The sequence below is a fragment of the Siniperca chuatsi genome, linkage group LG17 (genome assembly GCF_020085105.1).
Source record: "Siniperca chuatsi isolate FFG_IHB_CAS linkage group LG17, ASM2008510v1, whole genome shotgun sequence".
Classification (NCBI taxonomy): Eukaryota; Metazoa; Chordata; class Actinopteri; order Centrarchiformes; family Sinipercidae; genus Siniperca; species Siniperca chuatsi.
Genome location: NC_058058.1, coordinates 21,362,962 through 21,389,941, shown reverse-complemented (window position 1 = coordinate 21,389,941; position 26,980 = coordinate 21,362,962). Strand labels below are relative to the sequence as shown.

At 40.4% G+C, this 26,980-nt stretch overlaps 1 protein-coding gene across 4 annotated transcripts; it reads left to right on the top strand.

Annotated features, from left to right (window-relative positions):
• The first annotated feature begins 1,873 nt into the window (after window positions 1-1,873).
• fndc5b (fibronectin type III domain containing 5b) lies at window positions 1,874-26,817 on the top strand. 4 transcript variants are annotated; one of them, XR_006375289.1, is made up of 6 exons: window positions 1,874-2,109; window positions 6,406-6,524; window positions 8,110-8,308; window positions 14,996-15,085; window positions 18,606-18,798; window positions 19,195-26,817. XR_006375289.1 is itself a non-coding variant. In XM_044172368.1 (5 exons), the coding sequence occupies exons 1-5, from the start codon at window positions 2,238-2,240 to the stop codon at window positions 18,743-18,745; spliced, it is 624 nt and encodes a 207-aa protein (XP_044028303.1). In that variant the 5' UTR covers window positions 1,874-2,237; the 3' UTR covers window positions 18,746-26,817. The 4 variants fall into 4 exon arrangements, 1 of the variants encoding a protein (XP_044028303.1); XR_006375287.1 differs by having other exon boundaries at window positions 1,874-2,313; XR_006375288.1 differs by having other exon boundaries at window positions 1,874-2,313; window positions 19,088-26,817.
• Window positions 26,818-26,980: the final 163 nt, after the last annotated feature.

Genomic DNA, 26,980 nt, shown 5'->3' with positions numbered 1-26,980 from the left:
ATGAACGTCATTCTTCCTCACTACAGGAGAAACAATGGCCCTATTTTATCCTTAATAAGGCCTACATGTACTGTAGGACCCCTGTTTCCTCTTTATTGACTGGACAGTGTGTATTGCTTCTAACTCCTTTTAATAGACCACATAGGACCCACATTTCCTTACATGGACCAGGTATAAAACACCTGTTTCATTTTATCACCAGATATGGGACCCATAGGGTATATGACCCCTGTATTATACTTATAGATCACACTGAGGGCTGATTTCCTCTTTACACTGGGTACCCCTTTTCGATTTAATATGTTGATCAAGGCCAGACAGAATGCGCTGACAGAAAGTAAGAAAATGGTTTAATGAGTAAGAAAATGGTTTAATGAGTGGACTATATTCCGCTGCAGGGCTTTCCTTGGGTGCTGTGCCATCATTCCACTTTGCAAAATGATGCTAAATACATAATGTGTAGTTTTACTGCAGTTTCTTTGAAGGGGTAGTCCAACTATTCAGTATTGCATTTACAACATGCACAAATTAAACGACAAAGTACGTTTTTTGTCCATGCATTCTAGAATGACATATAGAAGTGTTTTCTGATCTGGACAACAACATAATTTGTCTGTGCCCTCCAAAACCGTTACAAACCACTGTAAATCCGTTTTATGATTTGACAGCGCTATGGTTATGATTTGGTTAAGGCACAAAAACGACTCAGTTAGGTTTAGGGAAAGATCGTGGTTTGGGTTCAAATTGGAGATGTCCTGAGCCGATCCTAAGAATCCATGTCAGGGCCGAGCCGGGCATATTTGAAAGGATCGGTATTGGCTAGCCCTCAAGCCGATCAAATTCCGATTCTTTCTTTATTGTTCTCTACTGTGTTTAAAAATACACAGATTTGCTGAGCTCTGACTCGAACTCTCTCTTTCTCATCAGCAAAGATAAGTGTACAAAGCATTCAGGTGGCAGCGCATCATTTCTAGCCTGCGCTGACAGTCGCTTTCACCGGGTTAAAACGTTGCCAGTTGCTGAAATGACTGATGCTGTCCTTTGAGAGGAGAGTCTCCAAAATCAAAGCAACAGAGGCCAGGATGTCCTGACTTTTAGTCCCTGATGATTCTCAGACCTTCGAGAGCTGAAACTGATCTTCATGTGTAAACCCGGTGGAATCCCTTTAAATGACAGCACTGCAGGAAATCTGAGGACACTTCCAGGAAGGTTTCTCCTAAACATTACTCCACTCTCACAAGAAACACAAGACTGAAAGTATTTCTTGTCAGTTCATGTTTGATATTTTCTTGAATACCCACATTTATATTGTAAATGAATCGTATTGGCCAACAGAGTCAGCTAAGGCTTACATAACTAAAACACTACAAATGTTATATTAACACTGAGGGCTTCAACTGATATTTATTTTCATTATCGATTAATTTATTGATTGATAATTTTTTCAATTGAACAACGAATTGTTTGGTCTATAAAATGTCAGAAAATAGTGGAAAATGCCCGTCAAAACTTCTCAGATAATTTGCACTGAACCTTGACCAGCAGCATTTTATCATGGCTATCCAATGGTTGATACTTTTAAAGAACAGATACATCCCATGTCCCATGTCCTTTTGAATGTTGTGTTTGTGTTTTTGCCCTCAACTGTAAATCAAATTCCCCCTCGAGGGCCAATAAAAGGCCTATCTTATCTCTTGATAGGCTATAGGACTGATGTTTCTTTGGAGATAGAAGCAACTTGCCAAAGGCCTGCTGCAGGTGTGTGTGTGTGTGAGAGAGAGAGAGAGAGAGAGAGAGAGAGAGAGAGAGAGAGAGAGGATTGACAGTCATTAACTGTGGCTGCACGTTGCACTCTGCAGCACTTGCGCACGCCTTTTACGCTCTGCTCACCTCTCCGCGTAGTAAAGCCTCTCCACGCCGCCGCTCCGTCACCAGTCTGCCGGTGGTCTGAGGGCCGTCACTGAGGCTCCACCGGCAACGAGACAACGGACACAGTATCGAACACCACCCCCCCTCCCCTCCCCTCCCCTCCTCTTAACCCTCCTCCTCCTCCTCCTCATCCTCCTCATCTGGCTGTTGCTGCGCTTCTGCTGCAGAGTCCAAGTTCAGGTGAGCCTCGTCACCGACACAACAAGTCCTCTCCCCGGTTCCGACCGGGATGCTTGCTCCATCCCGTTAAATGGGATGTTATAAATGGGCCGCGCAGGATGTGAAGCCTCGCTAGAAGAAGCAGGAGGATGGCTAAACCAGGCTTGTCTGCGGCGGTGCTGCTGCTCCTGCTGGGCTTCCTGTCGGTGTCCTCCGTTAATGCCGGTGAGTTTTACCACAGGTTGACTGGCGATCATCACTAGTAAACAGGGGACGATGTACTGGCTGATCAAACAACACATGCTTGCCGTGTAGTATGTGTGGACCCCAGCTGTCTAATGTCATGCATGTAATACATAGTGTAGCGGATCCCTTTGGGAAAGCACCTGGCATGACACATTGTCATAGATGTGTCAGCATCAACATTTGCATCAGCTAGGTAGAAGTAATAAGCGTTGTAATGCCAAACATGGCTGACACGTGACGTGAAGTTTTTCTCCTCAGTTTGGAGAATATGTCTACAAATGAGTGTTATTTGCAAACAAGAAAGGTGATCTTTGTTGCACTCTGTGGTTGGTTTAAGAAAGTTCTTAAATTTTTAAGGGAAACACTCTGGCAAAATGTGCACTTCATTTAAGAGAATACGATTTTAAAACCCCACCAAAGACTAAATAAGTGTTAGAGCTGAAACGATGAATTGAATCGTCAGAAAATTAATCTGCAATCATTTTGATAATGGATTCATGAGCTGAGTCATTTTTCAAGCAAAAATACCAAACATTTGCTGGTTCCAGCTTCAAAAATGTGAATATTTGCTGCATTTTTCACCATTTTCTGACATGTTATAGACAAACAGATTTTTCGATTAATCAAGACAATTATTGATAGATTACTGTAATCGATAATGAAAATGATGCAATAGTTGCATCCCTAAAGTGTGTCGGCCTGCCTGAAAACTTTCAGCTTCAACATCCATCAATGTCCTGAAGGCATATGAAACAGTATTAGATTAAACAAGGATGAAGTATTCAAATTCAAAGCTCTATATACAGCATCTAAACAAAATATATTATGCACGTTGGATATAGTATCTCATCTATCTTTCATGATATTGCATATTTTTAACCTGCAGCGGCTTATATTCAAGAAGACATTCATCTCAAGCGTAAGATCTTGGTTACATTGCATCCGCATGATAAGCTGAGAGATGACAGGCAGTCCTTTGAAACGCTGAAATCTAGGCGATAAGATCATGTGGGATTTATCTCAGCCTCCAGAGATTTGATATTTGGCTTCCTGAGGCTGGAGAGATGAATGTAGTTTTAAGAGGGAGTTTTGTGATTCTGCAGTTTGCTTTTAGCTCTTTGGCCGGAAAATGGCTTAAGAATGAATGGGACTCCCTCTCTGCTATTGTATTGTTTCTGTGTGTGAGAGAGAGTGCTGATGAATAGTGGGAAAACAGCTAGTCAAACAGGGAGTCATATCAATGTATCACACACATACTTGAACACACACCATCTACTCTGCATCAACAAACACCTTTGGGAGCCACTGAGAGAGTTTGGCCCCCACCAAAGAATTAGTTTCACCAACACTTTGTCACACTCCAGTTTTCTCTGCTGTATTCTGGTGATTGTGTTAGAATTGGACAGACAGGGAGCGAGGCAGCAGGGGTGGAGCAGCGATTTTTAAAATGTGGGGGTACAAGTACAAATAGTAGCTGAAAATTTACATTTTAGCACCACGTCCTTCACCCAAGATACTATATTCACCAGTGTTCCTTTATGGGTTGAGTAAATTCTTCTACTATTTAAATTAAATAAACAATTAAAAACCCTCTTGGATTAGCTGGAAAATGCATCGTCACAAAGCTGAAAACAGGCTGTTTTTCTGAGCTCATTGAAAGTTGACTTTTTAGAGATACATGGTTCTCACAGGACAGCGATGCTACACACACACATGCTGATCTTATAGACCATGATACATTGATGTAGATTAAACTACCCAACAGTATATAAAGTAGTTAAAATGAGCACAACCTTAAACATCTATAGCAGTAAAACATACAACATACACATTAATGCAGCAGTAATATTAATCCAGACACATCAGACATAATAGGAAAAAACTGACAGGGAACATTTTACTGCACAATGAGTACTCTTACTTTAAGCAAAACTACATTTTGCTGATAATACTTATATACGAAGTAAAGTTTGAATGCAGGAGGACTTTTACTTGTAGTGGAGTATTTTCACATTGTGGTATTAGTACTTTTAATTAAGTACTAAGATCTGACTACTTCTTCCACCTCTGGTCGGCCACCATCAGCTGCATTAACGGAACGTTTTTTGACCGGCTGGCTTGCATTTAGAACAAGCGGCAACCTCTGGTTGAAAAATGAAGCCGAAGCCGAAGTGCCAAAAACTGTAGTTCATCGAATGGCCACTTGAGGTTGGCTCAAAAGTGAGTCAATCCCCATGGAGCCCCATGTTAAAATGCCCAACTTTACAGCAGATATAAACATGTTTCAGCCTGGTACAAAAAAAGGGTTTGGTCTCTATAGCTAATTTTAATTAATTTAATTCCATTAAATATTAAGGCTTAAAGTCACCCGTTAACTGGTCACTCAAGTGAAACATTTGAGGCATCACATCATAGTTTAGGGTTAAACTACATGGGTTAGGAATTACGTGTTAGTTCTCAGTCTTTCGAACTTGATTTTTTTAAAGGGAAATTCCTAGTAACTGGCATTACTGACTTAATTTGCTGACTTTATGACTTCTCTACTCGTGCTAATGTTACAATACATTTTAGCATTTACCATTACCCTAATGTCCACACTGGCTGCTGTTCTGCTACAGTTATTTTAAACCTCCAATAAATGATTTTTGGCCACTTGGGGGCAGCAGAAACAAGCTGTGAACACAACACTACACAACACAACATATAACCTTACAAAGTTGATGGAGAACATGTTAGCAAACAGTTCAAAGATGCTGATGCTAAAACGCTCCATAGAGCTGAGGGGGACGCAGAGTTGGTGATGATTATCTGTCTGTTTATCACTATGAGTGACCATTTTCACATACAAGTAGTCATGTGATCCATTGTTGATATAAAATATTGATTATAGCTGCTTTAAGACAAGATACACACCTGGAGTGAAAGCAAAACTGGAAGAAGTGTGTGGTGTGCATGGTCCAGCATTTACAAAGAAAGACTCTATTATGAAAGCACATGCAAATTATACATTTTATTTCCCAGAATGCCCCTGCCCTGGTGGAATAATAGTTGTGTTAGGCGAGACTTTAGAGAGAAAAAAAAACTTAACTGAACTGGAATTTGTATATATGCTTGTCCAGTTGGAGTATTTATAGCACAGAATGGAATAAATGCACATTTCAATGCTAATCCTGTGTGTGTGTGTGTGTGTGTGTGTGTGTGTGTGTGTGTGTGTGTGTGAATGTTTTTGTGCATGTGAGCAGGCACATGCGTGTGTGTGAATGTGTCTGTGAATGTGTGTGTTCTATTATTATGTCAAGGTCTGACTCTGATGTTGCTTTTACAAGTCAGGAAATACAGCCCTGACTCTGATCATAGAAGACCTTGAGTTGGTCTCAGCTCACAATCAAACACACACACACAATCTCTCTCTCTCACACACACACACACACACACACACACACACACACACACACACACACACACACACACGCTACCAATGTGTTTTCTGTGCTCCCTTTACAGTTAAGGAAGGAAGAAAGTTAAGAAAGACTGTACTTTAATCCATCATAGTTAATCGCCTGATCAACAAACATCGCATTGAATTCTGGGATGTGAGTTTTTTAGCCCAAACATTAAAATCACTTGGCAGTATGAGAGAGGAAATACACCCTCATGAGTCACTCTTTAATGAGATGTGCGTGGGAGAAAGAAGAGAGAGAAGAGGGAAGAGAGGAAAAGGTGTATGTGTGTGTGTGTGAGAGAGAAAGAGAAACACAAAGACAAAGACAGATGAGAAAGAGAGCCTTTTCAAGGGAAACACCAAGAGACATCTGTGTGTGTAGGCCTGGTATTAATGAAAGCAGAAAGATTAATTTGTAGGAGAAGAAAAGATTTTAGGGAAGGCGGGGCGAGAGAGCAAGAGAAGAAAGAGAGAAAGAGCGATGGAGAGGGGAAGATGTGTGTTCAGGTCTACATTGTAGCATCTATTGTATGTATTACAAGGTGTAATGACAGAATATTTATGATCTGTGTCTTCTAATTTGTTTCTTGTGGCCATTCTGTGTGTGTGTGTGTGTGTGTGTGTGTCAGACACCCTGCTGTCAGCTCCGCTCAATGTGACCATCAGAGAGATTGAGGTCAACTCTGCTATGGTCACGTGGGAAATCTTGGAGGGGGACCCCGTCATCGGCTTTGCCATCACCCAACAGGTACCTCTGCGTGCGTTGTGTCCTTTGTGTGTGTGTGTGTGTGTGTGTGTGTGTGTGTAGAGACAGAAAGTGACAACTTTGGACATAATTTAGATCAGATGTTTTCAAACTGTGAGGAGGGAGAGAGAGAGATGAAGCAAAGAAACTGCATCAGGTGAAAGGGACAGGTACATGCCGGTGAATCTAAAAACAACAGGAAATTAGTTATTGCAGTTCGGCCCGCTCACCAACACGGTGTGCAGTTGCATCAGCAGCAGCAGTGGCTGTGACACACAGCTCATGGAGGATATTAAGGTACTTTAAAACCCTTAACGCCTGAATGCCGCAATTAGCTTCAAAAATCGCACTCCTTCTCAGTCATAACTCAATCAAATCTGAACACACAGACGTGATACAGATATTTTTAGATTCAGGGTGACTTACACTTTCTGAGAATATCATTAATTAATTTATATCCATCTCAAATAAATGACCATAAATCCGCTTAGAAATCATAGAGAAAAGACGCTCCTTTTTTCTTTGCTGTTTTCTTCAGTATCACAGTAATCCAGCGATTGTTGACGGTAAATCCATACATTCATTGCAAATAGAAACTGCTAATAGATCATTTGGCATACTATTAATGGTACCAATTCACCAAAATGTAAATAAATATAGGCTAAACAAAGCTGTCTCTATTTTGTCTGGGGGGGGGCACAGTGTTAGACTTTTCAGGTTTAGATAAAATAAGCCAAATAGTTGCAGATACACTTTCAGATACTTTTCAAATGTACATGTTGTCTATGTGCAGTTTAAATAGGTTAAGAAATTCCCTTCTTTAATTGCCAGTAAATAAAAAAGCCCCTAAGGAGACTTAATCTTGATGGAACCAATTGACCTGAGCAAGCAGTCCTAGCTGGATAATAATGTACATTTCAAGCAGAGCGTACATGGCCAGAGAAGCACTCTGTTTCTTTAAGCTTAATTACATTGCAGGAAAAACCCCTGCAGGCTTTATTACATCTTTTTCCCAACTGTTAACCAAGAGAGACGTGTATGCATTTGCACAATATCAGCCCTAACCACAGGGCAGTTTGTTGAATTTTCACAAGAGGGATTGTCGGCAGGAAAATCTGACTTACCACCAGAAATCAGCATTTGAAAGAGCATGCATCCAAGGAATATTTGCTAACATAGAAAACTCTCTTAAAATGCCTTGAGGAAGCAGGATGAAGCTGAACCTGTGACTTTAGCTAAAGTGATAAGGGATTCTGATTGCAGATATTGTTACTTTGTGTCAATATTATCTTGAAATGTCAACATTTTCATGTCAAAGAAATTACAAGTAGTAAGTGGTTTCCCCAGAATTTTGTCCTTGGCACGTTAGAAAAACATTTAGAATCAAAACCCACTATAATCTGTGGTAACCAAATATCAGACAGTGGCTTGATGCATCAGTTTAACCCTGAAACCTGTGACTTCTCTGCTGAGGTGGTGCCAAAGAAAAGAGGATTTCCCTGCAGGGATCAATAAAGTATCATATTACATCAAGCCTCCTGGCCCTGATTTCTCTACCTCTGCTCTTCTGTTCCTCGCTTGTCTGCAGAAGAAGGATGTACGCATGCTGAGATTCATCCAGGAAGTGAACACCACCACGCGCTCCTGTGCATTGTGGGATCTGGATGAGGACACGGAGTACATCGTTCACGTTCAGAGCATTAGCATGGGAGGCAGCAGCCCCCCCAGTGAGCCGGTCCTTTTCAGAACGCCCAAAGAGTCGGAGAAGATGGCGTCTAAGAGCCCAGGTGAGGGACGATAACACTTTTTACTTGGTTATCTAGGAATTTATCTGTGTTTTTGATTAATGAAACATGGGTTAATATCTGATGCAAAAACAAATCTGGGTGTAAACTGCACAAACACTCTAGTTTGTTTTTTTACTTACTGAAAGGGAAACTGGCACTTAATAAGCAGCTCATTTGTCCCCATTTTTGTCTTCACTTTCTGTTACTGGAAACTTTTTCTGAGCTGTTGTTGATGTTGCAAGAGGACCTCATTAATGCAAAATACTATGATCAGTGTCCTCTTGGTTCCATGGGGACATAAAATCTGTGCAAATACCCTTAAAGTGATGTTTTCCTTTACAAAGATTCATGTGTTTTTTTGTGAAAACCGTCAAAAGTCAAAAACGATGAGCCTGACATGAACACTGTGAGTTTCAGAGAGAGAGAGTTGTACAGCACGTGCTACAAACACATACAGATAATTCAATTTCAATACATGCAAGGGCACACACACATAAGTATAAAAGCACACAGAAACAGAAGCAATCATGCATTAACACAGGAGCACTCAGAGAGAGCAAACAAACATTATGCTTCCCTGTTTTTCCCTTGCTGACACACAAACCTACATGCACAAATTCACACATACATCTACACATGCAGGCACATGCATACACAGATTTTAATAGCTTTAATAGCTTTTAACCAGAGGCAGTAACACAGTAGAGTACTAATGTTTTCTTATGCGTTTTCATGCTTAATCACGACAAAGAAAATGGTTATTTGACAAATAAAATGCAGACGTTTCTGTCTTTGTGAGAACCCATACAATGTATTGTTCTAATTCTCAAATGTAGAGGCTGCTGTTATCTGGAACGGCTTGCCGTAGTTCCAATTTGATCATGTCCGACCCAGTTACAGTGCAGAGAGCACAGCAAATGCTAAATGCTCATCAGCAGCAAGGTGATAAGAGAGGAAACAGGGCACATTAGGAGCAGTGTATTCTCTTGAAAAAAAAACCCTGTGTGGGAGCTTGTCGATGTCCCTGTAAGGGGGAAAAGTGTTCAAGTGTAACTGTAAAAATGTTAACACTGACAAGTCATTTAGTCTCTTCTGCAATACTTAAAGGTCCAGTATGTAACATTTAGGAGAAACTATTGGCAGAAATGGAATATAATATTTATAAGTATGTTTTCATTAGTGTATAATCACCTGAAATAATAATTGTTGTGTTTTCATTACATTAGAATAAGCTGCTTTTATCTACAAAGGGAGCAGGTCCCCTTCCACGGAGGTCGCCATGTTGCACCGCCATGTATCTACAGTAGCCCAAAATGGACAAACCAAACGCTGGCTCTAGATAGGGCTGTTTGCATTTTTCGCGAGCTTCGCGGCCACCGTAGTTTCTCCTACACTCTTGGAAGGGGAAGGTGATGCAAGCGGTATTCAAATGGTTGCAAACTGCAATTTCACCGCTAGATGCCACTAAATCCTGCACACTGGACCTTTAAATGGCCATTTTTCCTTCAAATGACTGTCTGAGGTCTGTTGCTACGCATGTCAAGCTTTCCATTCTTGCATGGCACATAGGCCTAGCCGACCGGCTGAAATGACAACTGTTGCTGCCAGATCTTATCCGCTAATTAAGCTAATAGCTGCATGAGTTGGCTTAAAACGAGAAAGGAGTAAAAGGGGTCTCATATATACAGTATATATGCACTTGAGGGCCACATGACATCATGCTAACAGACTGAGGCTAAAGCTCCATGTCACAGGCAACAAATCTGCATCTTCACCAGTTGATGATCCATGTAGAAGACAGGAAAATAAAGAAACAGCTTTGTTCTTGTTTTACAGTGTAGAGTTAGTTAGTCCTAGTATTAGAAGTATGTTAAGGAAAAATCCAAGATCAGACTCTTGCTCTAACAGAACACTGTTTGGTTGTTTAGCTTACATACTTGTTCGTATTTTCAAACAGTATGTTTCACTTTTAATATTACAAGACATCTGCTGCTGCCGGTTGGGTTGAGAGAGAGAGCAGGAGGTAAGAGAGCATACAGTAGCACAATGCAAATTCCACATAGATGTTTAAAATAAATCAATTCAATTTTATTTATATAGCACCAATTCATAACAGAAGTTATCTCATTGCACTTTTCCTATAGAGCAGGTCTAGACCGTACTCTTTATAATATTATTATATAATAATAATGTAATGGTAGTGGTAATATTAATATTAATAAAATATTAATAGTAATAATAATGATAGGAATAATAATGATAAATAGTGGTTCAAGCCAACACAGACTGGTAGAAGTATAAAGCTTTTGATCTGGACCTGCTCAAATGTGGCCTAGACGTGACAAAAGCAGTGAAATCTCCCTTTTTTGGATTTTCACAAATAGAATGAAGAAAACAACAGTTTCTGATTCATAGTTTGTCATAGGTGTTTAGTGGGATAATTTGTCTTGATGTTGAGGGGCTGACTTGTTTTGTTTGTTCCGACTTTGATGGAAGTTCTGTGTGTGTGTGTGTGTGTGTGTGTGTGTGTGTGTGTGTGTGTGTGTGTGTGTGTTTTATGGAAGCATTCATTAGCTGTCCTGATTAAATCTCCCAGTCATTACAGCTCTCCCCCCCTTCTTAGCAGGTATTAATCAGCCTGACACCATTTAGTATCTGCAGGCGCAATGCAACATAGCACACAGCCTATCTGTGTTTCTGTCTGTTTATCTTTCTTTATATCTGCCTATCTCTCTGTCTCTATCTGTCTGTAGAGCAATAACAGCAAAACATTGCAAAAATCCTGAATGCACTGAAGTTTTCATAATGTAGTAAAATCTTTGGTGGCTAGTGTTGAGGTATACTGTTTTAATGTTGGTTATTACATTATACAAGGAGCTGCAAAATCAGTTTTGTAAATCAATCTTTTACAGCAGTAAAACATTACAGAACCTCCTTACTGACAGAACTGATTCAGCCTTTAATTTATCTCTGACAGTGGTGCAGCAGCAGCAGCCTGCTTCACATTTACACAGTTACACACATCAAGTATGGAAGATCCCACAGTACAACCACAGTGTTCTGTTCTTCCCAGTACAGCTGCTGTAGTCTGTCTTCTAAACAAAAGCTTTAAGTCATGAATGGTGGGAGCATGTAGGCCTACTTATGTGAAGGACACACACTGAATTGCTAGATTATTTTATGGAGTTTGGCTTGATTTTTTCTACATAGAACAAAGAACAGATGCATTGCTCTACAATCAGTTCCAATTATGACCATACTGTATACACTGTATGACTAGGATAAGTAGATCTCATGCTACTTTGATTATTGCATCTGTGTGTACAGTAAACACTGAGGTTATCTGACATTTATTAAGGCATAACTTGATTAACAGACAAACTGCTTTAACCGCAGTTTTTCAAATTGCTGTCTTTGTGTGAAACAGCTTAGTGGATCTTCTGTCAGTAATTTCATTCTGTGGGGTCAAAGATCACAGGGTGAACTGAAAGAAAAGTGGTCTGTATGACTTGAAAAGTTACTTGAAAACTGTAATCAGTTACTCATTACACATTACTCATTGAAAAAGTAATTGCATTACTTTAATAGTTACTCCGCGGATTACAGCAAAAGCAATGCGTTACATAACTTTTGTTACTCAGCCCAACTCTCTCAAAGGTGCAGGCAAAGAAATCGAACCAAGTGCCTTGTTCTGTCTGTCTGTCTATCGATCTCCTCCGCCCCACTTCAGTTCTATGGACAGTGCCCACCTTCCACCGAAACGCCTGCTTAGGGTCCGACTGACCTACTGGTTTGAAGTAATTCAACAAATTTGATTGTCTTTTTGACATTTTACCTGTTTCCTCATTGTTGCTGAGGGTATCCCAATTTAAATCGCAGTAACATTAGCTCAGGTGACACTCGCACGCTTCAGGCTTCACTGCGTGACCTGATTTCTCTCTCTCTTTTAAAAAAATCTGATTTAAAATGCATCCAAAATAGGCAAACAAGCGATTTACGAGTAACATCAATGGGAAATAAAAGAATGACAGAATAGATTAAATATTACACATAATGTATTTATAGATTTTGATAGTGACAAAGGAGGTGCCGGAACCAATCTGGGAGGTTAGGGAGCTGCCCTGGATTTACTGACCATCCACAGCTAGCTTAGCCATGGTGACTGCACACAACTCTCCAGTCCCAACCTCAGCTGCACAGGTCAAACACCAACATAAGACAACTTTAAAGTTACTGGGAGTCGCATTTGTCCTCTTTTGGTAGAGACTAACCGCCTCCCGACACCTCCAGCCCCTGTGCTAAGCTCCTGGACCAGTCTGTCCCCTGAACCGAGAGAACAAACTGATATTAACTCTCCATTCAACTCAGTGACCAAGCTGACCCCCAAATGTCAAAGTAATAGAGCATTACTGGGATTAGTAACTGTAATGCCATTACTGAATTTCAATCTGTAATTCCTTACACTACTCGTTACTGAGTAACTGTGTTACTAAGTAATGCATTAAGACGGTGTAGTCCCTCATTCGTCCAGGAGTGTTCTATCGTAGAAAAGGTTTCAGTCATAGTCATCTGGACGTTTTGGCTCCCATCCGGAAGTCATTCTATTGAGAATGACTTCCGGATTCTGAAAACAGTGTCCAGATGACTACGACTGAAACCTTTTCTACGATAAGTAATGCATTGCTACCAAACACTGTTGACAAAAGAGCAGCATGGCTAGTGATCAAAGGAAAACTAAACGTTTTTTGAGGCGGCAATAGTTTTCAGGATACAGTTAACACTTGCAGTTGGAATTATGCACAAAATGATAAACACTAACAAAGTCTCTCCATGTTTTTTCTCTTATTGTTTAACTGGACTGTCAAACACAACTGAAAACTAAAAACTATAATATAATCATATTATCGGAGACATAGAGAGGTAAGCCTCAACTTACAGCTTCATGTCGAGCTGTCCATCAGACGTTTGCCCTCGCAACAGAACATGTAATCTGCTATTACCAACTTTATAAGAGCATACCTCCCCTCTGTCAAGCCTGAGGCCTCAGCTTCAGCTCAGAGGGATCACCATGGCAACAAGAGACCAGAGCAAGCCGGACCACAGAAGCACCATCATCCTCGACTCATCCAGACACTGTGGGATGGGGATGTTGACCACACTCAGGAAAAACTCAACCCTGCTTATAGAGAACCAAAGTCATGACGTCACGTCCGGGTTTAGCCTCAGTTTCACTAGCTTCTATGACTCATGCAATCTCTCATTTAGCATTTCTTTGATCGGTCTTTGTGAAAGAAATGAAGTGTGTTCCTGGAGTTTACTGTCCATATCCTAAGATACATCAGCATGCACTACAGCAGTTGCTATCAGAAATTGAAACCTTTGTTGTTTTAACAAAGTTAAACAACCATTACTTTGTGAGCATACAAAAAACTTGCGGCAGCGCGGGTACATTTTCGTAATTTAGTTTCATCCATATCAATAATATTCCTCAACACTCTCCTGTAAAAATCATCTCTGCAACATTTTAGCTGTAATTTCTGCTGTCTAAAAACGTCTACAGTGTCCTGCTGTTATTACAGACATGTCTGAGCTAACTGCGATCCTCCACTTGCTCATGCCATGACGTTTAACCCGCGTTGGTCCAGGACTTATGGCAATGCTGTTCGTTAAACGCCTGAAATATTGAATAAACAATGATATTAAATCTTTTGGGATTTTGAATGAGGTTTTCTTACTTCTTGAAAAGAAATCGGAAGTTCCAGTTTCACTCTCTATCGTTCACTTCTTACTGATTATACTTCAAAATAAAAGCAAACATGTAGCTTCTTTTAAGTGCTTCAGTGGTTTGTTGGTGCTGTAGCCCTGATGTTGAGTTAATGTTGTTCTGCGCAGTTTATCAAAAGGTTCCCATCAAGTGTGCCAATCATAATTAATGTGCCATGTATCCATAAAAATATTATTTTCCTGTTGAATAAATTACAGTATTTTATTTGTGTTTCGTGACTTCTAAATGTAATAATTAGAAGATATTTTATTGCATTGAGATTTTATTGGCCGTGGCCATTCCATAAACTGCAGTAGTAAGCTGTTATAGTAAAATAATGCATGCGTGTGATATAACTTCAAGGCCAACCCCTTCAACTAGTGGGTTCTGGAGAATTCCTCTGAGAATTTACAAACCCCTTAAAATGCAAGCAAACTAAGTGACAGTGATGTCTTGATGCCATTCATGCGAGCCTTTTGATATCATACAGTGCTATGCAAGGAAATCACCCCTAGGCTGGAAGAGGGAGACGGTTTGACCAGGGGAAACGTGAGGTAGCACGAGGCCTGCTGTTGGCAACAGAGACTGAGAGGTTGTAGCCCAGACTGTGTTCAAACCTTTAACCCTGTGATTGGTGTTATGCTGCAGGTGCCAGAGTCCTGTCAGCAAGAGAAACACAGTGAGTGATTGGTTTGGGATCCAGCTCTCTTTGTCTCTGTAGACCTCTGCTCTCACTTAGCTTTAATTACACCGACCAGAGTGGAAAATTTACACCACCTCTGCTCTCCTGTTGCCCTGTTTTATTCTTTTATCTTTCCCTGCAGAGGTTCAGAGTGATGGCAATTTCACATCTTCTCTCTGGGACAATGAATCGTGTCCTCAGTGGCACTTGTTGATTGTGTGTGTGTGTATTCTCTCTCCAGACGAGGTGACGATGGAGGAAGTTGGTCAGGCTGCCCAGCTGAGGGCTGGAGAACTCATCATCATTGTAGTGGTGCTCATCATGTGGGCAGGTAATATTCCTCTTCAGCAACGCACATTCATCACTGCAGACCTTATAGGAATCCACTGTCTTTGGGGCAAATAAGCTCACTGACTGAGGTCCTACTAAGAGACAAACACACTGGTAGAGGTGTCATCTCTCGGTGGTGACTATTTTTGTGCTTTTGGGATGGTGTGATGTTGGCCAAAAAACATTTTTGGTGATGAGAACAAATCAAATCCAGGTTTAAATTCTATACACCCATCCGGATATGCTTGTCAAAACAGACAGAAATGTGTTATAGTCAGGTAAAGAAAAATCTAAGTTTGAGATTTAGGATTGGACTGAGTTATTTTTTTCTATAGTGAAGAGGTATTTTAATCATAAAACACTTCATTTCAGGGTCTGAGGTTGAACTTTCCGTTGGTTGAAGTCCATCATATTCAGCAGATAATTAGTTAGATAGTTAAACTTTATTGTCTCTGAGGGGAAATTTGTCTTGCAGCCAGGTGAATCATGGAACACAGACATACTTGAACATATGATACATAAAACATTCCTTATCCAAATCGAGGGTCTAAGAATAGAGGATGTTGTATGTTGTACAGATGGTAAAGCCCTTTGAGGAAAATTTGTGATTTTGGGCTAGTGTTGCCTAAGGTACACCTGTAGGGTGTGTAGGACAATGAAATTTCATCCTGAGGGGGGAAATTAACATCTGTACCAAATTTCATGGCAATCAATCCAATTGTTGGTGAGACATTTCACTCAAAACCACAAATGTCAACCTCATGGTGGCACTAAAAGTAAAAATCGCAATCGCAAAAGTCATTAGGATACATTGTCTTGGAACCATGAATATCTGTACCAAATCTTGTTCCAGATGTTGAGATATTTCACAGAATAAGTGAAAACTTTGACCTGCTGGTAGCTCTGGAGGAAATATCAGGGGATCTCCAAAGTCGATAGACTTCATCCTCTGGGCACCATGGATATCTGTTCAAAATTTCATGGCAATCCATCCAAAAGTTGTTTAGATATTGTTTAGTCCAGAGCAAAGTGGTGGGCCTAGAGCCATGCTGCTAGCATAAAGCCACCTTAGGTATGTATACATGTAAAGAGTTACCTTCTGACTCACACATTATAATGATAACATACTGATGTCAGCAAAAAACATGACGGCAGCCACCTTACTCTTACTATTTGGATGATTTAGACAGAAGCTGCTGCTCAGTCAGACATGGAGAACTTAGCTTTCTGTTTAAACTTACATTCACATAAAAGTTTAAAACCATGAAAAGAAACATTCTGAACAACTGGTTTGTTCATATATAAGGATAAATAAAAAAGGATACTCAAGGGTATCCAAGCTTCAAATAAACAGGGTATGGCCAATTGCAAATCACATTTCCATCCTCACAACATACAGTAAACTGTTACTATCATTCCATCAGTTACAACTATAAGACTATAAGGCTGCTTCTTATTTAAGCCTCCCAGTCAGTAGCTCTGTGTTATCTCAGTTATCCTTTTGTTCATCTCAGCACTGTTTTACAGATGCACACAGCTATAAATATTCCTTCCTTACCCGCTTCACCAAGTGTAATGAGAAACAAATACGCTCCAAATACTGTATATGGCATATACAGTAACAGCAAGAGGCCTGGCTCTCCCTCACCAATTACCCGTGAGACGACGAGAGGCTGAGAGAGCAGGGGGAGATTCAAAGAGAGTTGGAGAGGGAGCATTGAGGGAAAAGAGTGAAAACTGAGCAATCGAATCTTGAGAAGAGGGAAAAAAGAGGGCAGTGAAGGGGGCAAATTGTGTTTTTCAGCTTTTAATTGGGCCTGTGGGGCATGCTGGGGGATATCACAGTAAGATATCCCATTGTGCCCTTTGGTATTGCAGTGATCAGATGAGCAGAGGCTGACATAAGCAGAACAGCCCAGACTGAGGCCCGTTCGGGCCAGATCCCTCCTGCCTCAACCCTCCACACGCTCCTCCACCCTCATGAATTATTCTCTTTCTCCTTTTTCGTGCTTGTTCTCTATCCCTCTCCACATGTATCTCTCCTCCTCTCGCCATGTTTTTAATCTTTTTCACTGGCATGGAAGGCAGGCTTCACGTGGCTATCTTATCATCAAGTTCACATCTCTGTCTACACGTTTCACTATTCATGTCTCTCTTTCTCTCAGTTCAATTTGGTCGGCTTTTTTGAAACATCAAAAGACAGTTGGATGAATAGAGATAAATAACTAGTACATATCATCACCTCCTCCATCTGTTATTGAAAGAAATGTGTTGCTGTGTATCAATATTTCAAGGTGTATACTGTAGGGCTAGAAACCAAATTTAGTGAAGTGAAAAACAAATAAGCTTTATAGAAGGTTGAATATAGAGAATTAAGCTTCCTTTTGGCTTAATTCAGGTCAGATTAATGCAATGTTACAAACTGTATTTTCAATGTAAAAACTGTTAGAATTGGCAAAACAATTTCCACTCAATGTCCACTACTCGTATGTTCTGGGGTTTTTGGTCATATCACATGGTCCTCATCAGCAGATGAAGTTTGCTCAATTCTCATGAAATGGTAGATGTTCAAATTTGCCATTACTCTCAGCACTTTTAGGATTTCTTGTCCATGTTGAAAGTTGAGACTGAATTTGAAAATATGTGATTAATGCAGGCTGGATAGAGCTTAGAAGCTTCCATGTAACCCTCTTATATTACTAATCCTTAAAGGAATAGTTTGACATTTTTGGAAATATGGTTCTTCGCTTTCTTGCTTTCTTTCTTAGCTTAGCACAAAGACTGGAAAAAGGGGGGAACAGCCAGTCTGGCTCTGTCCAAAGGTAACAGAATTAGCCTACAAGCACCTCTAAAGCTGAAGACTGAATTTGAAAAAAATGTGATTAATGCAGACATGATAGAGCTGAGAAGCTTCCATGTAACCCTCTCATACTGTATTACAAATCTTTAAAGGATTAGTAATACAGGAGAGAGTTAGATGAGAAGATCGGTACCACTCTCATATGTCAGGCGATTAGCTTAGCTTAGCATAAAGACTGGAAACAAGGGGAAACTGCTAACCTGGCTCTGTCAAGAGGTACAATAAGCTGTCTACCAGCACTTTTAAAGCGCACTAAAAAACATGTTATATCTTGTTTCCAGTCTTTATGCTAAGCTAATTGCCTACTGGCTCTGGCTGCATATTTAGGGTAAAGATATGAGAGGGGTATTGATCTTCTCATCTAACTCTCAGTAAGAAACTGAATAAGCGTATTTCAAACTATTCCATTAACTTAGTTCAAATTCAAATGATTTTTACTGGCTAGACTGTGAAAATACAATAATACAATACATTGTCTGGCAATACAAAAATCTAATAACATATCAAGCAAAACACTAAAACTCCTGCCAGCTCCAAGGCTGTTCAAATAGCTGATCTTGACTACTGACCTCACCATAGAGGAGAGCCAACTAAACCAAAGGAAAAAGGTATTTTAACAGCTTGTTCTGACAAATAATTATGATGTCCATTTGTCTCCTAGGGGTGATCGCCCTGTTTTGTCGTCAGTATGACATCATCAAAGACAACGAGCCCAACAACAACAAGGACAAAGCCAAGAACTCCTCAGAGTGCAGTACTCCAGAGCACCCACAGGGGGGGCTACTGCGGAGCAATGTCTAAGACCAGCCCTGCATAGCCTTGTGCAATAACCAACTCCTCGAACCTCAGGATAGGTGAGGAACAGGAAATCTTTATTTACTGTCATCTACAAAAAGGACTCATTTTATGTAATACCTCATATAAATACTTACTATATTTATTTCAATGCTTTTTTTCTTTTTGCTCCATTTTGTTAATACGCTTCTGCAACAACCTAAATCCCCCCCACCATCTTATCCTCAAGGGACCATCTCTTCATTAATTTACGGTTTTCTCTCTGATTCCCATATATTTTGACAGCCCACCATGCTTTTTATGGTTTTAAACTAGTTTCTGTTGTGTGTGAATTTTTTTTTCTTCCAGTTTCTCAACATGCTGAAGTGTTGCATGGGGCTGAGCAATAGTCGTCATCTAAGCCAAAAACACTAGAGCAAAAGTGTATGTATGTACAGTAAATTTGTTTCTTCCAGACCCTGAGACCAACAGAAAGCCATTCTCAGACATCATCGTTCTGAAGAATCGATAAACCATTACAGAAACTCTTCTCTACACAGTGAAGAACTCTTCAGAAACAATGGACACCAATCTGAACTTGCAGAATCGAATGTTGCAAATGGTCAAACAGGAAACAGAAGAGGACAAAACTACATTCACCTTTGTTGTGACCAAAAGTGGACTGTAGCCTACTTGGAGTGGACAGCCAATATAGACACAAGGGGACGTAATTTCTTCGTGACAAGAACTGCTTGATTCATACGTTCTGGTTACTCTCCATCAGTGGCATCGAATCCCAGGAGCGGATCGTCAAACATGAATGTCTGAGTGTTGTTTTTCTTTTCGTCAACTTCAGGTTTGTATCACTGGTCAGAGATGGCAGAAATGTAGGTTGCCTCGCAAGGTCCAGGTATCAGTCAGCACACAACTAAAGAAGCTAAGCTCTGTTTTAAACCAAGGACTTTCTCTTTTTCTATCTCTCATCCACATTGCCTCCTTTCTGTCTTTATTACAGCCCTTTGTGTAGCAGCTCATCTCCATCTATTTCTTTCTGTGTCTGTGTCTCTCTAATAATAATGTTGCCGTTTGGTGCTCCTCCTATTGTGATTGTTTGAGCCCTCACAATCCCAATCTTTATTACGGTATTGTTTTGTTATTCGTCAGAAGTATTGCACACTGAGTCACGTCTCCTGCCTTTCTCTCTCTGCGTCATCAGTTAAATGATGCATCTGTTTTTCTCTCCCCTTTCTGAACTGGAACCTTAATGCCAGTTCAGGGATAAAATCGGACACATTTTTTACAGCGCCCAATATTTTCCTTGTATGAGTTGGATGATGCTGTCTGAATACAGCCATGATTCAGACAAAGTTCGAGGATTGACCAGGCAATGTCTCCTCACAGCGGTGTCTCACTCCAAATCAAAATTTTGGTTTGAAATCCAGAAGTTAACTTCAGTGTCAAACTTTTAAAAGACTGGCATGGCTGGAAAGTTACTGATTTAGATTCAAATTGAAGTGTTTTGTTCATCACTATATATTCAGCACCATATGCTGCCTGTGGTCTGCAACAGGATGTGCAGGGAATAAGGATGGAGATACGCAGGGCATCTTTCCTAATGTATACACTGGGCAAATTTTGGCTGGGTTTCCACTCTGGTTTGGCTAAAGAACAGCAGGGATGGCAGGCTGTAGAAGCACACAGATGATCCACTCAGCTGTGTGGCTGAACCCTGTTTTGAAATGTAAACCATTTTCTCTCAGACCCCCCTCTGAAAGTATCATTAACATTCATCATAAGCAATTACTTACTTCTGTAAATTGTGCTGAAATAAGTAATTACTGAATCAATTAGTTTGACAGAAAATTAATTGATGACAGTTTTGATAATCATTTTAGTCATTTAAAAAGTCCAAACATCAGAAGTTTGAGGATTTATATACCCTTCATCATACAGTACCACATCATACCATTATCACATTTGTGTTTATTTACTGTTGGGCAGACAGCATAAGCAATTTGAGTACACCACATTGATAACTGTGACATTTTATAGGGGAAGTAATCAATTTAAGGTCAATATTCTATATTTTCCTTCTTGTCAAAAAATCTAATGAAAAGACCAAAATCAACAATGAACAGATGAACTGACTGTAATAACAAGTGTTGTGTCTGTGTGTAGCCAAAGCCTGATATGTATCTTATTCCCCCTTGCCATAGCCAGAGCTCCATTGTTGTCTAAAAAACGATTATAAACACAATGACACACATCGTTGCACTTGGTGAAACGTTCCTTCATTGCAATGAACATGGGCACTGTAGTTTATTTTGAGTCAATCCCACAACATCCTGCTGCTGTAAAAACTCCCTGGTGCATCAAATGTGTATTAATCCACAGCCGAAAATAGTCCAACAAATGCACTATTTACTCCTGTTTAAGTAACATTTGCTAAAAACTACAGTGCCCAGCTGTTTTAGGAAATTACTTGTGCCAACAGCACGAATAGGATGTTTGTCTCCCGAGCCAGTGATTCCGTCTTCTTAGCCATGACTACATCCATTTCTCTTTTTTTATTTTGCGATGCGAAACATAGCACACACAAATGCAACCAGCTGATGACGACAGTCCGCCTCCATGTTTGTTTTTTTCTAAAGTCACGTTTGATCACACGAGTTTCTGTGAGATCCCAAGTCTCTGGAATCGCCACTCTGAAATCGTTTAGTGTAAACGGCAACTGTGTGGTCCTGCGTCTTGACTGAATTGTCTGGTGTGTGCGTCCTTACAATTCAAATATCAAAAAACAGTTAACTCTGTCGCTACGTCTGTGGTCTCCCACGTTTTTAAAATCAGTTAGAATTTGAAAATCCTCTAGTGTGCACCAGGCATAACACATGGTTTTGGTCTTTTCAAAAAGAAAAATATAGAATAATGTCTAATCCTTAAAAGCAAAAACAAACGGAAAGATTAATCAATGAGGAAAATCATTATTATTTGCAGCCCTAATTCTTAAGCACATTTGAACATTCTATTATTAAAGGAGAAATCATAGCATACATATTCATTACCTTTCCACTTATTTAGTTACCGCTTCATCAAGGGTTTTATGTGAAGGAGCATCACACAATCAGAAGTATACAGCTAAAGATAAAGCGTCATTATCTTCTTTGGGGCTTCCTGTTCAATTATGATGTGCTATCCACATAACTGCAAATATATTGGACCCCAACGCCTGAACACCGGCGCTCCGACCAGTTGAGTTCACTAAAAAGCACTGCGAAGCTGAACTCAGCAGACTTGCAGCCATATTAGAGATAATGAGTGAATGTCTGAATGCCTCGCTGGTTGAGATGACTGCTAATCAGCACCACATACACACATATACTGTATACACACACACACACACACACACACATATATACACATGCTGGATTTAAATACTGCCCTCCTGTGCTGAGAGAGAGACAGCCATTACTTTTTCATCTCAATCATCAGTTCTGCCAGCACACCGGGCCCTCACCCTGCCATCCATTTTTCACCCTCTCCTTTCTCTGTCTCCAGCCACCCTCATCCGCCATCATTCTCCCGTTTATGACTTTCCCCTCACTTTCTATCTCTCTGTCACAATGCTCTCTTTCTCATATATCATTCCACCCTTCCTTGTTTCTCCCCTTCACCAGTTTGTCCTCACTTCTCTTCCCCCCCCAGCTTCCCTCTCCCCTGTTTCTCGTGATATCCACTCTCAGACCTCCGTTAGCCGCCTTCTCCCTCGCCGCATCAGCTCATGTCTGTTTTATTCGGCGCCGGCCCACTGCCTATCCCTCACTCCTCTGCTATTTATCACCTTTTTGTCTCAGACCGGCGTGGATGGACGCTTCACCTGGTAAACAAGTAAAGCGGAATAGACTAGAGGGAGGAGGACAATGTAAGAATCAATGAAAGAGGAGAACTGACAGGTAAGGTAGAGATAAGATGAGTGAGGAAAGAAGGAGAGGAAGTAAGGAAGATGCACTTTTATACACTATTAATAAGCACATACCTAAAGGTTGAGTTTTATAAGTGCGTTTAAAAAGGCATAGGAACAGGACTTGTCAGATGTAAGAAGGACACATAATTGACTGTTCGTTAAAGTCCACCCCTGAACAGCGACGGTTGGAGTTTGGAGGGTGGTGTCTTTTTTTTTTCTTTTTTGCCTTGCCAAAACCAAAAACACAACATGCATGTCCGTTTACAACTAGCACGTCCATTGTGTAGCATTTCCCCACTGTGTAGAAGCCGGTCCTGGTTGTTATCACCAGAGTTTAGGCTAACGTTCGCAGCTCTGTCTTGCTCGTTACTGGAATTGCGGAAGTTTACACTGTGGCAATCCCACCCAACGCTACCCGAGATAGTGTTACATTTGCCAAACACGTTATTTAGTCCTCATCCCAAAAGCCTTTTCTCTTGTAACGTAAAAGTGAAAACATACAGTTTGAAAGTGCGAACAAGTATCTAAGATAAGCAGCCAACTGTTATGTTAGAAGAAATAACAGTGTGATCTTACATTTTTCTGTACTTATTGTACTTAATAATACTAGGAGCTCTACACTGCGATACAAGTACAATACTGTATTTTTATTTCTGTCTTCTACATGTATCGTCAATTCATACCTGCCAACACTCCCGTTTCTCCCGCATTTCAAGGCCATCTCCCAGCCCCCTCCCGTTTTGTTGTTTCTCCCGGGAAAACTCCCGTAATGTGCATGGCCCTCAAACTTTATTATGAATACACAGATCCAAGTTTTGGATGTTTGTCTGACGTCACCCAAGATGCCAGATCGTCTACGAAACACATCCACACCACACAATCCACACACTGCATACAATTTCAGCCCATCTGTTATTGCAACCGGCCACACCCCGATCCAAGGGGCGTGTGCGCAGGTGCTTTCTGCACAGGCAGACGGGCCAGCTAACTTAACGTTAGCTGTGTTCAAATAAAATGTCAGGGCATGACAGCGTAGCAGATAGCTGAAAAAAAAAAGTGGTTTAAAAGTGGTAAAAAAAAATCCTTATCAAACTTACATGATCAAAAAACAATTGAGTAACCTAACACCCCTTAAAAATTTTGCCTTTGTTGACCTCCAGAGATTTAACTTCTCACGTTGTTCCAGTGATGGACACCATGACATCACCTTTGGGTGTGGTTACAAATGCAACAAAGCACATTTCAGACCACACCCAACCACATCCTGTCAAAGGTGAAACAGACTTGAAACGTTCAACCTCAGAGAGCAGTGAAACACTGCTTTTCAGCCTGGTGTTAAGTTACTCTTAAATGTAGGCTGAAGCTGAAAATAATTAACAGATTCATACACAAGTCTCTCAAGCCAGAATGGGTGTAAAACAAATCCATCTAGAGAGAGAAGAGATTAAACGAATGACTGTGTAGAATGAATAAGTGACTCAAGTGGTGGTCTGTTAACTCAAGCTGGTTGTAGAGAGAAACCATCTGACATCTTTGAGAAACAAAGAGAAATAGACTAAAACAGCAGATTTGTGATTTAAGAAGCATGTGATACTTGAAGCGATGACAGAAGTGGGACATCATGGTTGGCCTGAAGAACACAGTAGAATTAAAGAACAAGCATGTCTGACAAAGTAGACACTGGGGATTTGAATGTCAAGCCTGTTAGAAGCTGGAAAAAGGAGTGGTTGTTGTTGCTCCGTCGGCACAGATGGACCAAGTGTAAGCAGGGAAAGACTCTGGAAGTATTTCTAAACCATACCCTTTTCCTGTTTCAGGGGGGCTGATCGAGTTTACCCCAGCCCTTACTCTAACGTTTGCTCTTTAAAGGAACAGTCCTAAAACTTGGGGAATGTGCTTGTTTGCTGTTAAATCCAGTCAGATGTGAATGAGGCGTTGTGCTAAGCTAGGCTAGCCTGGATCATGAATCATTGCACGTATCACTGACTTGATGCGAATAGGTCTGGTGTTGTGCCAACACCTCTAGTTGGATTAACAGTCGACCAATTAGAGCTTTGTAGGAAGGATTAAGAATGGGGACGTCATCTTTATAGCCGGCTAGCTACCTAGATACATCCATGAAAAATAGCGACAGGAAAATATTGACAGAAATGTCATCAAGCATGGATGAGACTGATGCAGCTTTACAAGTTGTTGTAAGTCATTTTACAGAAATAACTCTTAAATTTGACGCTTTTTTAAAAATTGGTTAAATGTTTCTACCACAGCTGCTGTGTGGACTGAAAGTGGCGTGGCAGGACGGATACATCACTCAGACAAAACAATATTAACCCCCTTCCGACACTAAATCAGCTGACGTTAACACAATGTCAAACTGAATGAATCAAGGGAAACAAAATGGCAATTCAGTCTGATTATCAGGTTAAGACTAACCATATCCCGAACTTACTTTTGTTTTGAAGATGTTCTGAGATGAAACTGATAGTGATTTTCTCACCTGACAAAAGTTTGACAGGCAACAAGCACATTACTCAAAAGGTCGGACTGTTCCTTTAACTTTTGGACGTTACGCTCTCTGAAATCAGCAGCTGCATCCTCTCTTGCCTTCAGAAATCAGAATAACTTTGTTCTCTCTTTTGTGAATGATCAAAGGAAACAAACGCTGTTGATGTTGTTCTTGCCATCATCTTGAAACTAAATTTCTCATTAAACCGGGTGCATGTGGGGTTAACATTATCTGGATCACTGAACATTAGTTTGACATAGTGAGTGATAAAAGTACAAATGGGCTTAGTAACTGTAATAGTATTCAACCTGAAGTTGTCATTTTCCTGTATCCGTCCAATCCACACATACACACACACACACTTAAACACTCACTCATGCACCAAGTCCATTCTCCAGCTGGCTGCGGTCCAGACCGACACATTGGGGGAAGCAGCAGAAGGCAGGTCTGGCCCAGACAGCTCTGTCTCTGTCTATCTGACGCTGCAGGAGGTAACTCGACAGCTGCTCAAGGTGAACATCCAATGAGGCATGTGCGAATACGGAGCCTGAAACCGGGAGTGAGACCTAAAGACAGACAGAGAGAGGCAGGGAGACAGAAGATGAGTCAGAGAATCAGAGGGAATAGCACTGGGAGTGACAGATACAGAGGGAGAGAGAGGATCGTTACACCCAGTGGGGTTTGCAGTGTCGAAGCTCTAAGTTCAGTCCAGTATGATGAGGTGTTTGAATGTTAACAGGGGTGTTTAGTTTAGTGTGTTGTGGAACAATATGGGCACAAAGTGAGTCCAAATTTGAACTTTAGAGTTCGTCATTGAAGCAAATATGAAAGGAGTGTTTTTACAAAGCATAACCAGTTAAATTAAAAATTGCATATGCAGGACCTGAAATGTATCACAATGGCCAAATGATATCTAATCAATCATTGCTTTACTTTGTGCCCATGCAGGTTCTGGAAGCAAATGATTTTTACCATAATTTATAGGTTTGAGTGAATTGACACCCCTGGATTTTTTTTAAACAAGTGCTTGCTTGACTTTACAATCTCTCCAAACTAAGATAATTTTGTTTGTATGTATGTTTTAGGCCCTCACTACTTATAAAACTATAAGACTTAAGAAATGTTAACATAATAAATAATCCAGTAGTGCAATTTGTCCCACTGCAACACCCTGAGCTTCTCACTAACCCCGACCTTAAACCAAGTTCCTGCTTACCTAATCATCATGTGCCATCGGAAGACTACAAAATTGGTTAGTCATTCCATTCACACTGGTTTGCCTGTACTGTAGATGACTGGATGAGTGACTATTGAGAGCCTTTGATTAATCACCCTAAGGTCCTACACATAGAAAAGAATAGGGCCGTTTAGTTATGGCATATATCTGTACTTTATGTCGAAGCAAATAACCAAGAAGCATGGATTTACAGCAGAATAATGGAGTCAGTGTTTTATGTACAATCATGACGTCTGTGTTTGAACCATTTTGATGTTCATGGGTTAAAACCTGTTCATGAGGGCTAGCATGACTCTGCTATCGTTCACATCCATGGTATATGTACTATTTCTATGAAAATATAAATGTCTAATTATGTATTAACACAGGAAAGAATTAAAATATTTTCAATGCACCATTGATGTGTCTTGGTATTTACTGTATATTATCAGTTAGAGAAATGCCATTTGTTCTTGTCATGATGGGAAAAGCCCTGAAACTGCATGTAGACCGTACCGAGACATTGAAACTCTACCACGGAAAAACTGAAAACGTGTGATAATTAAAATATTAAAATTA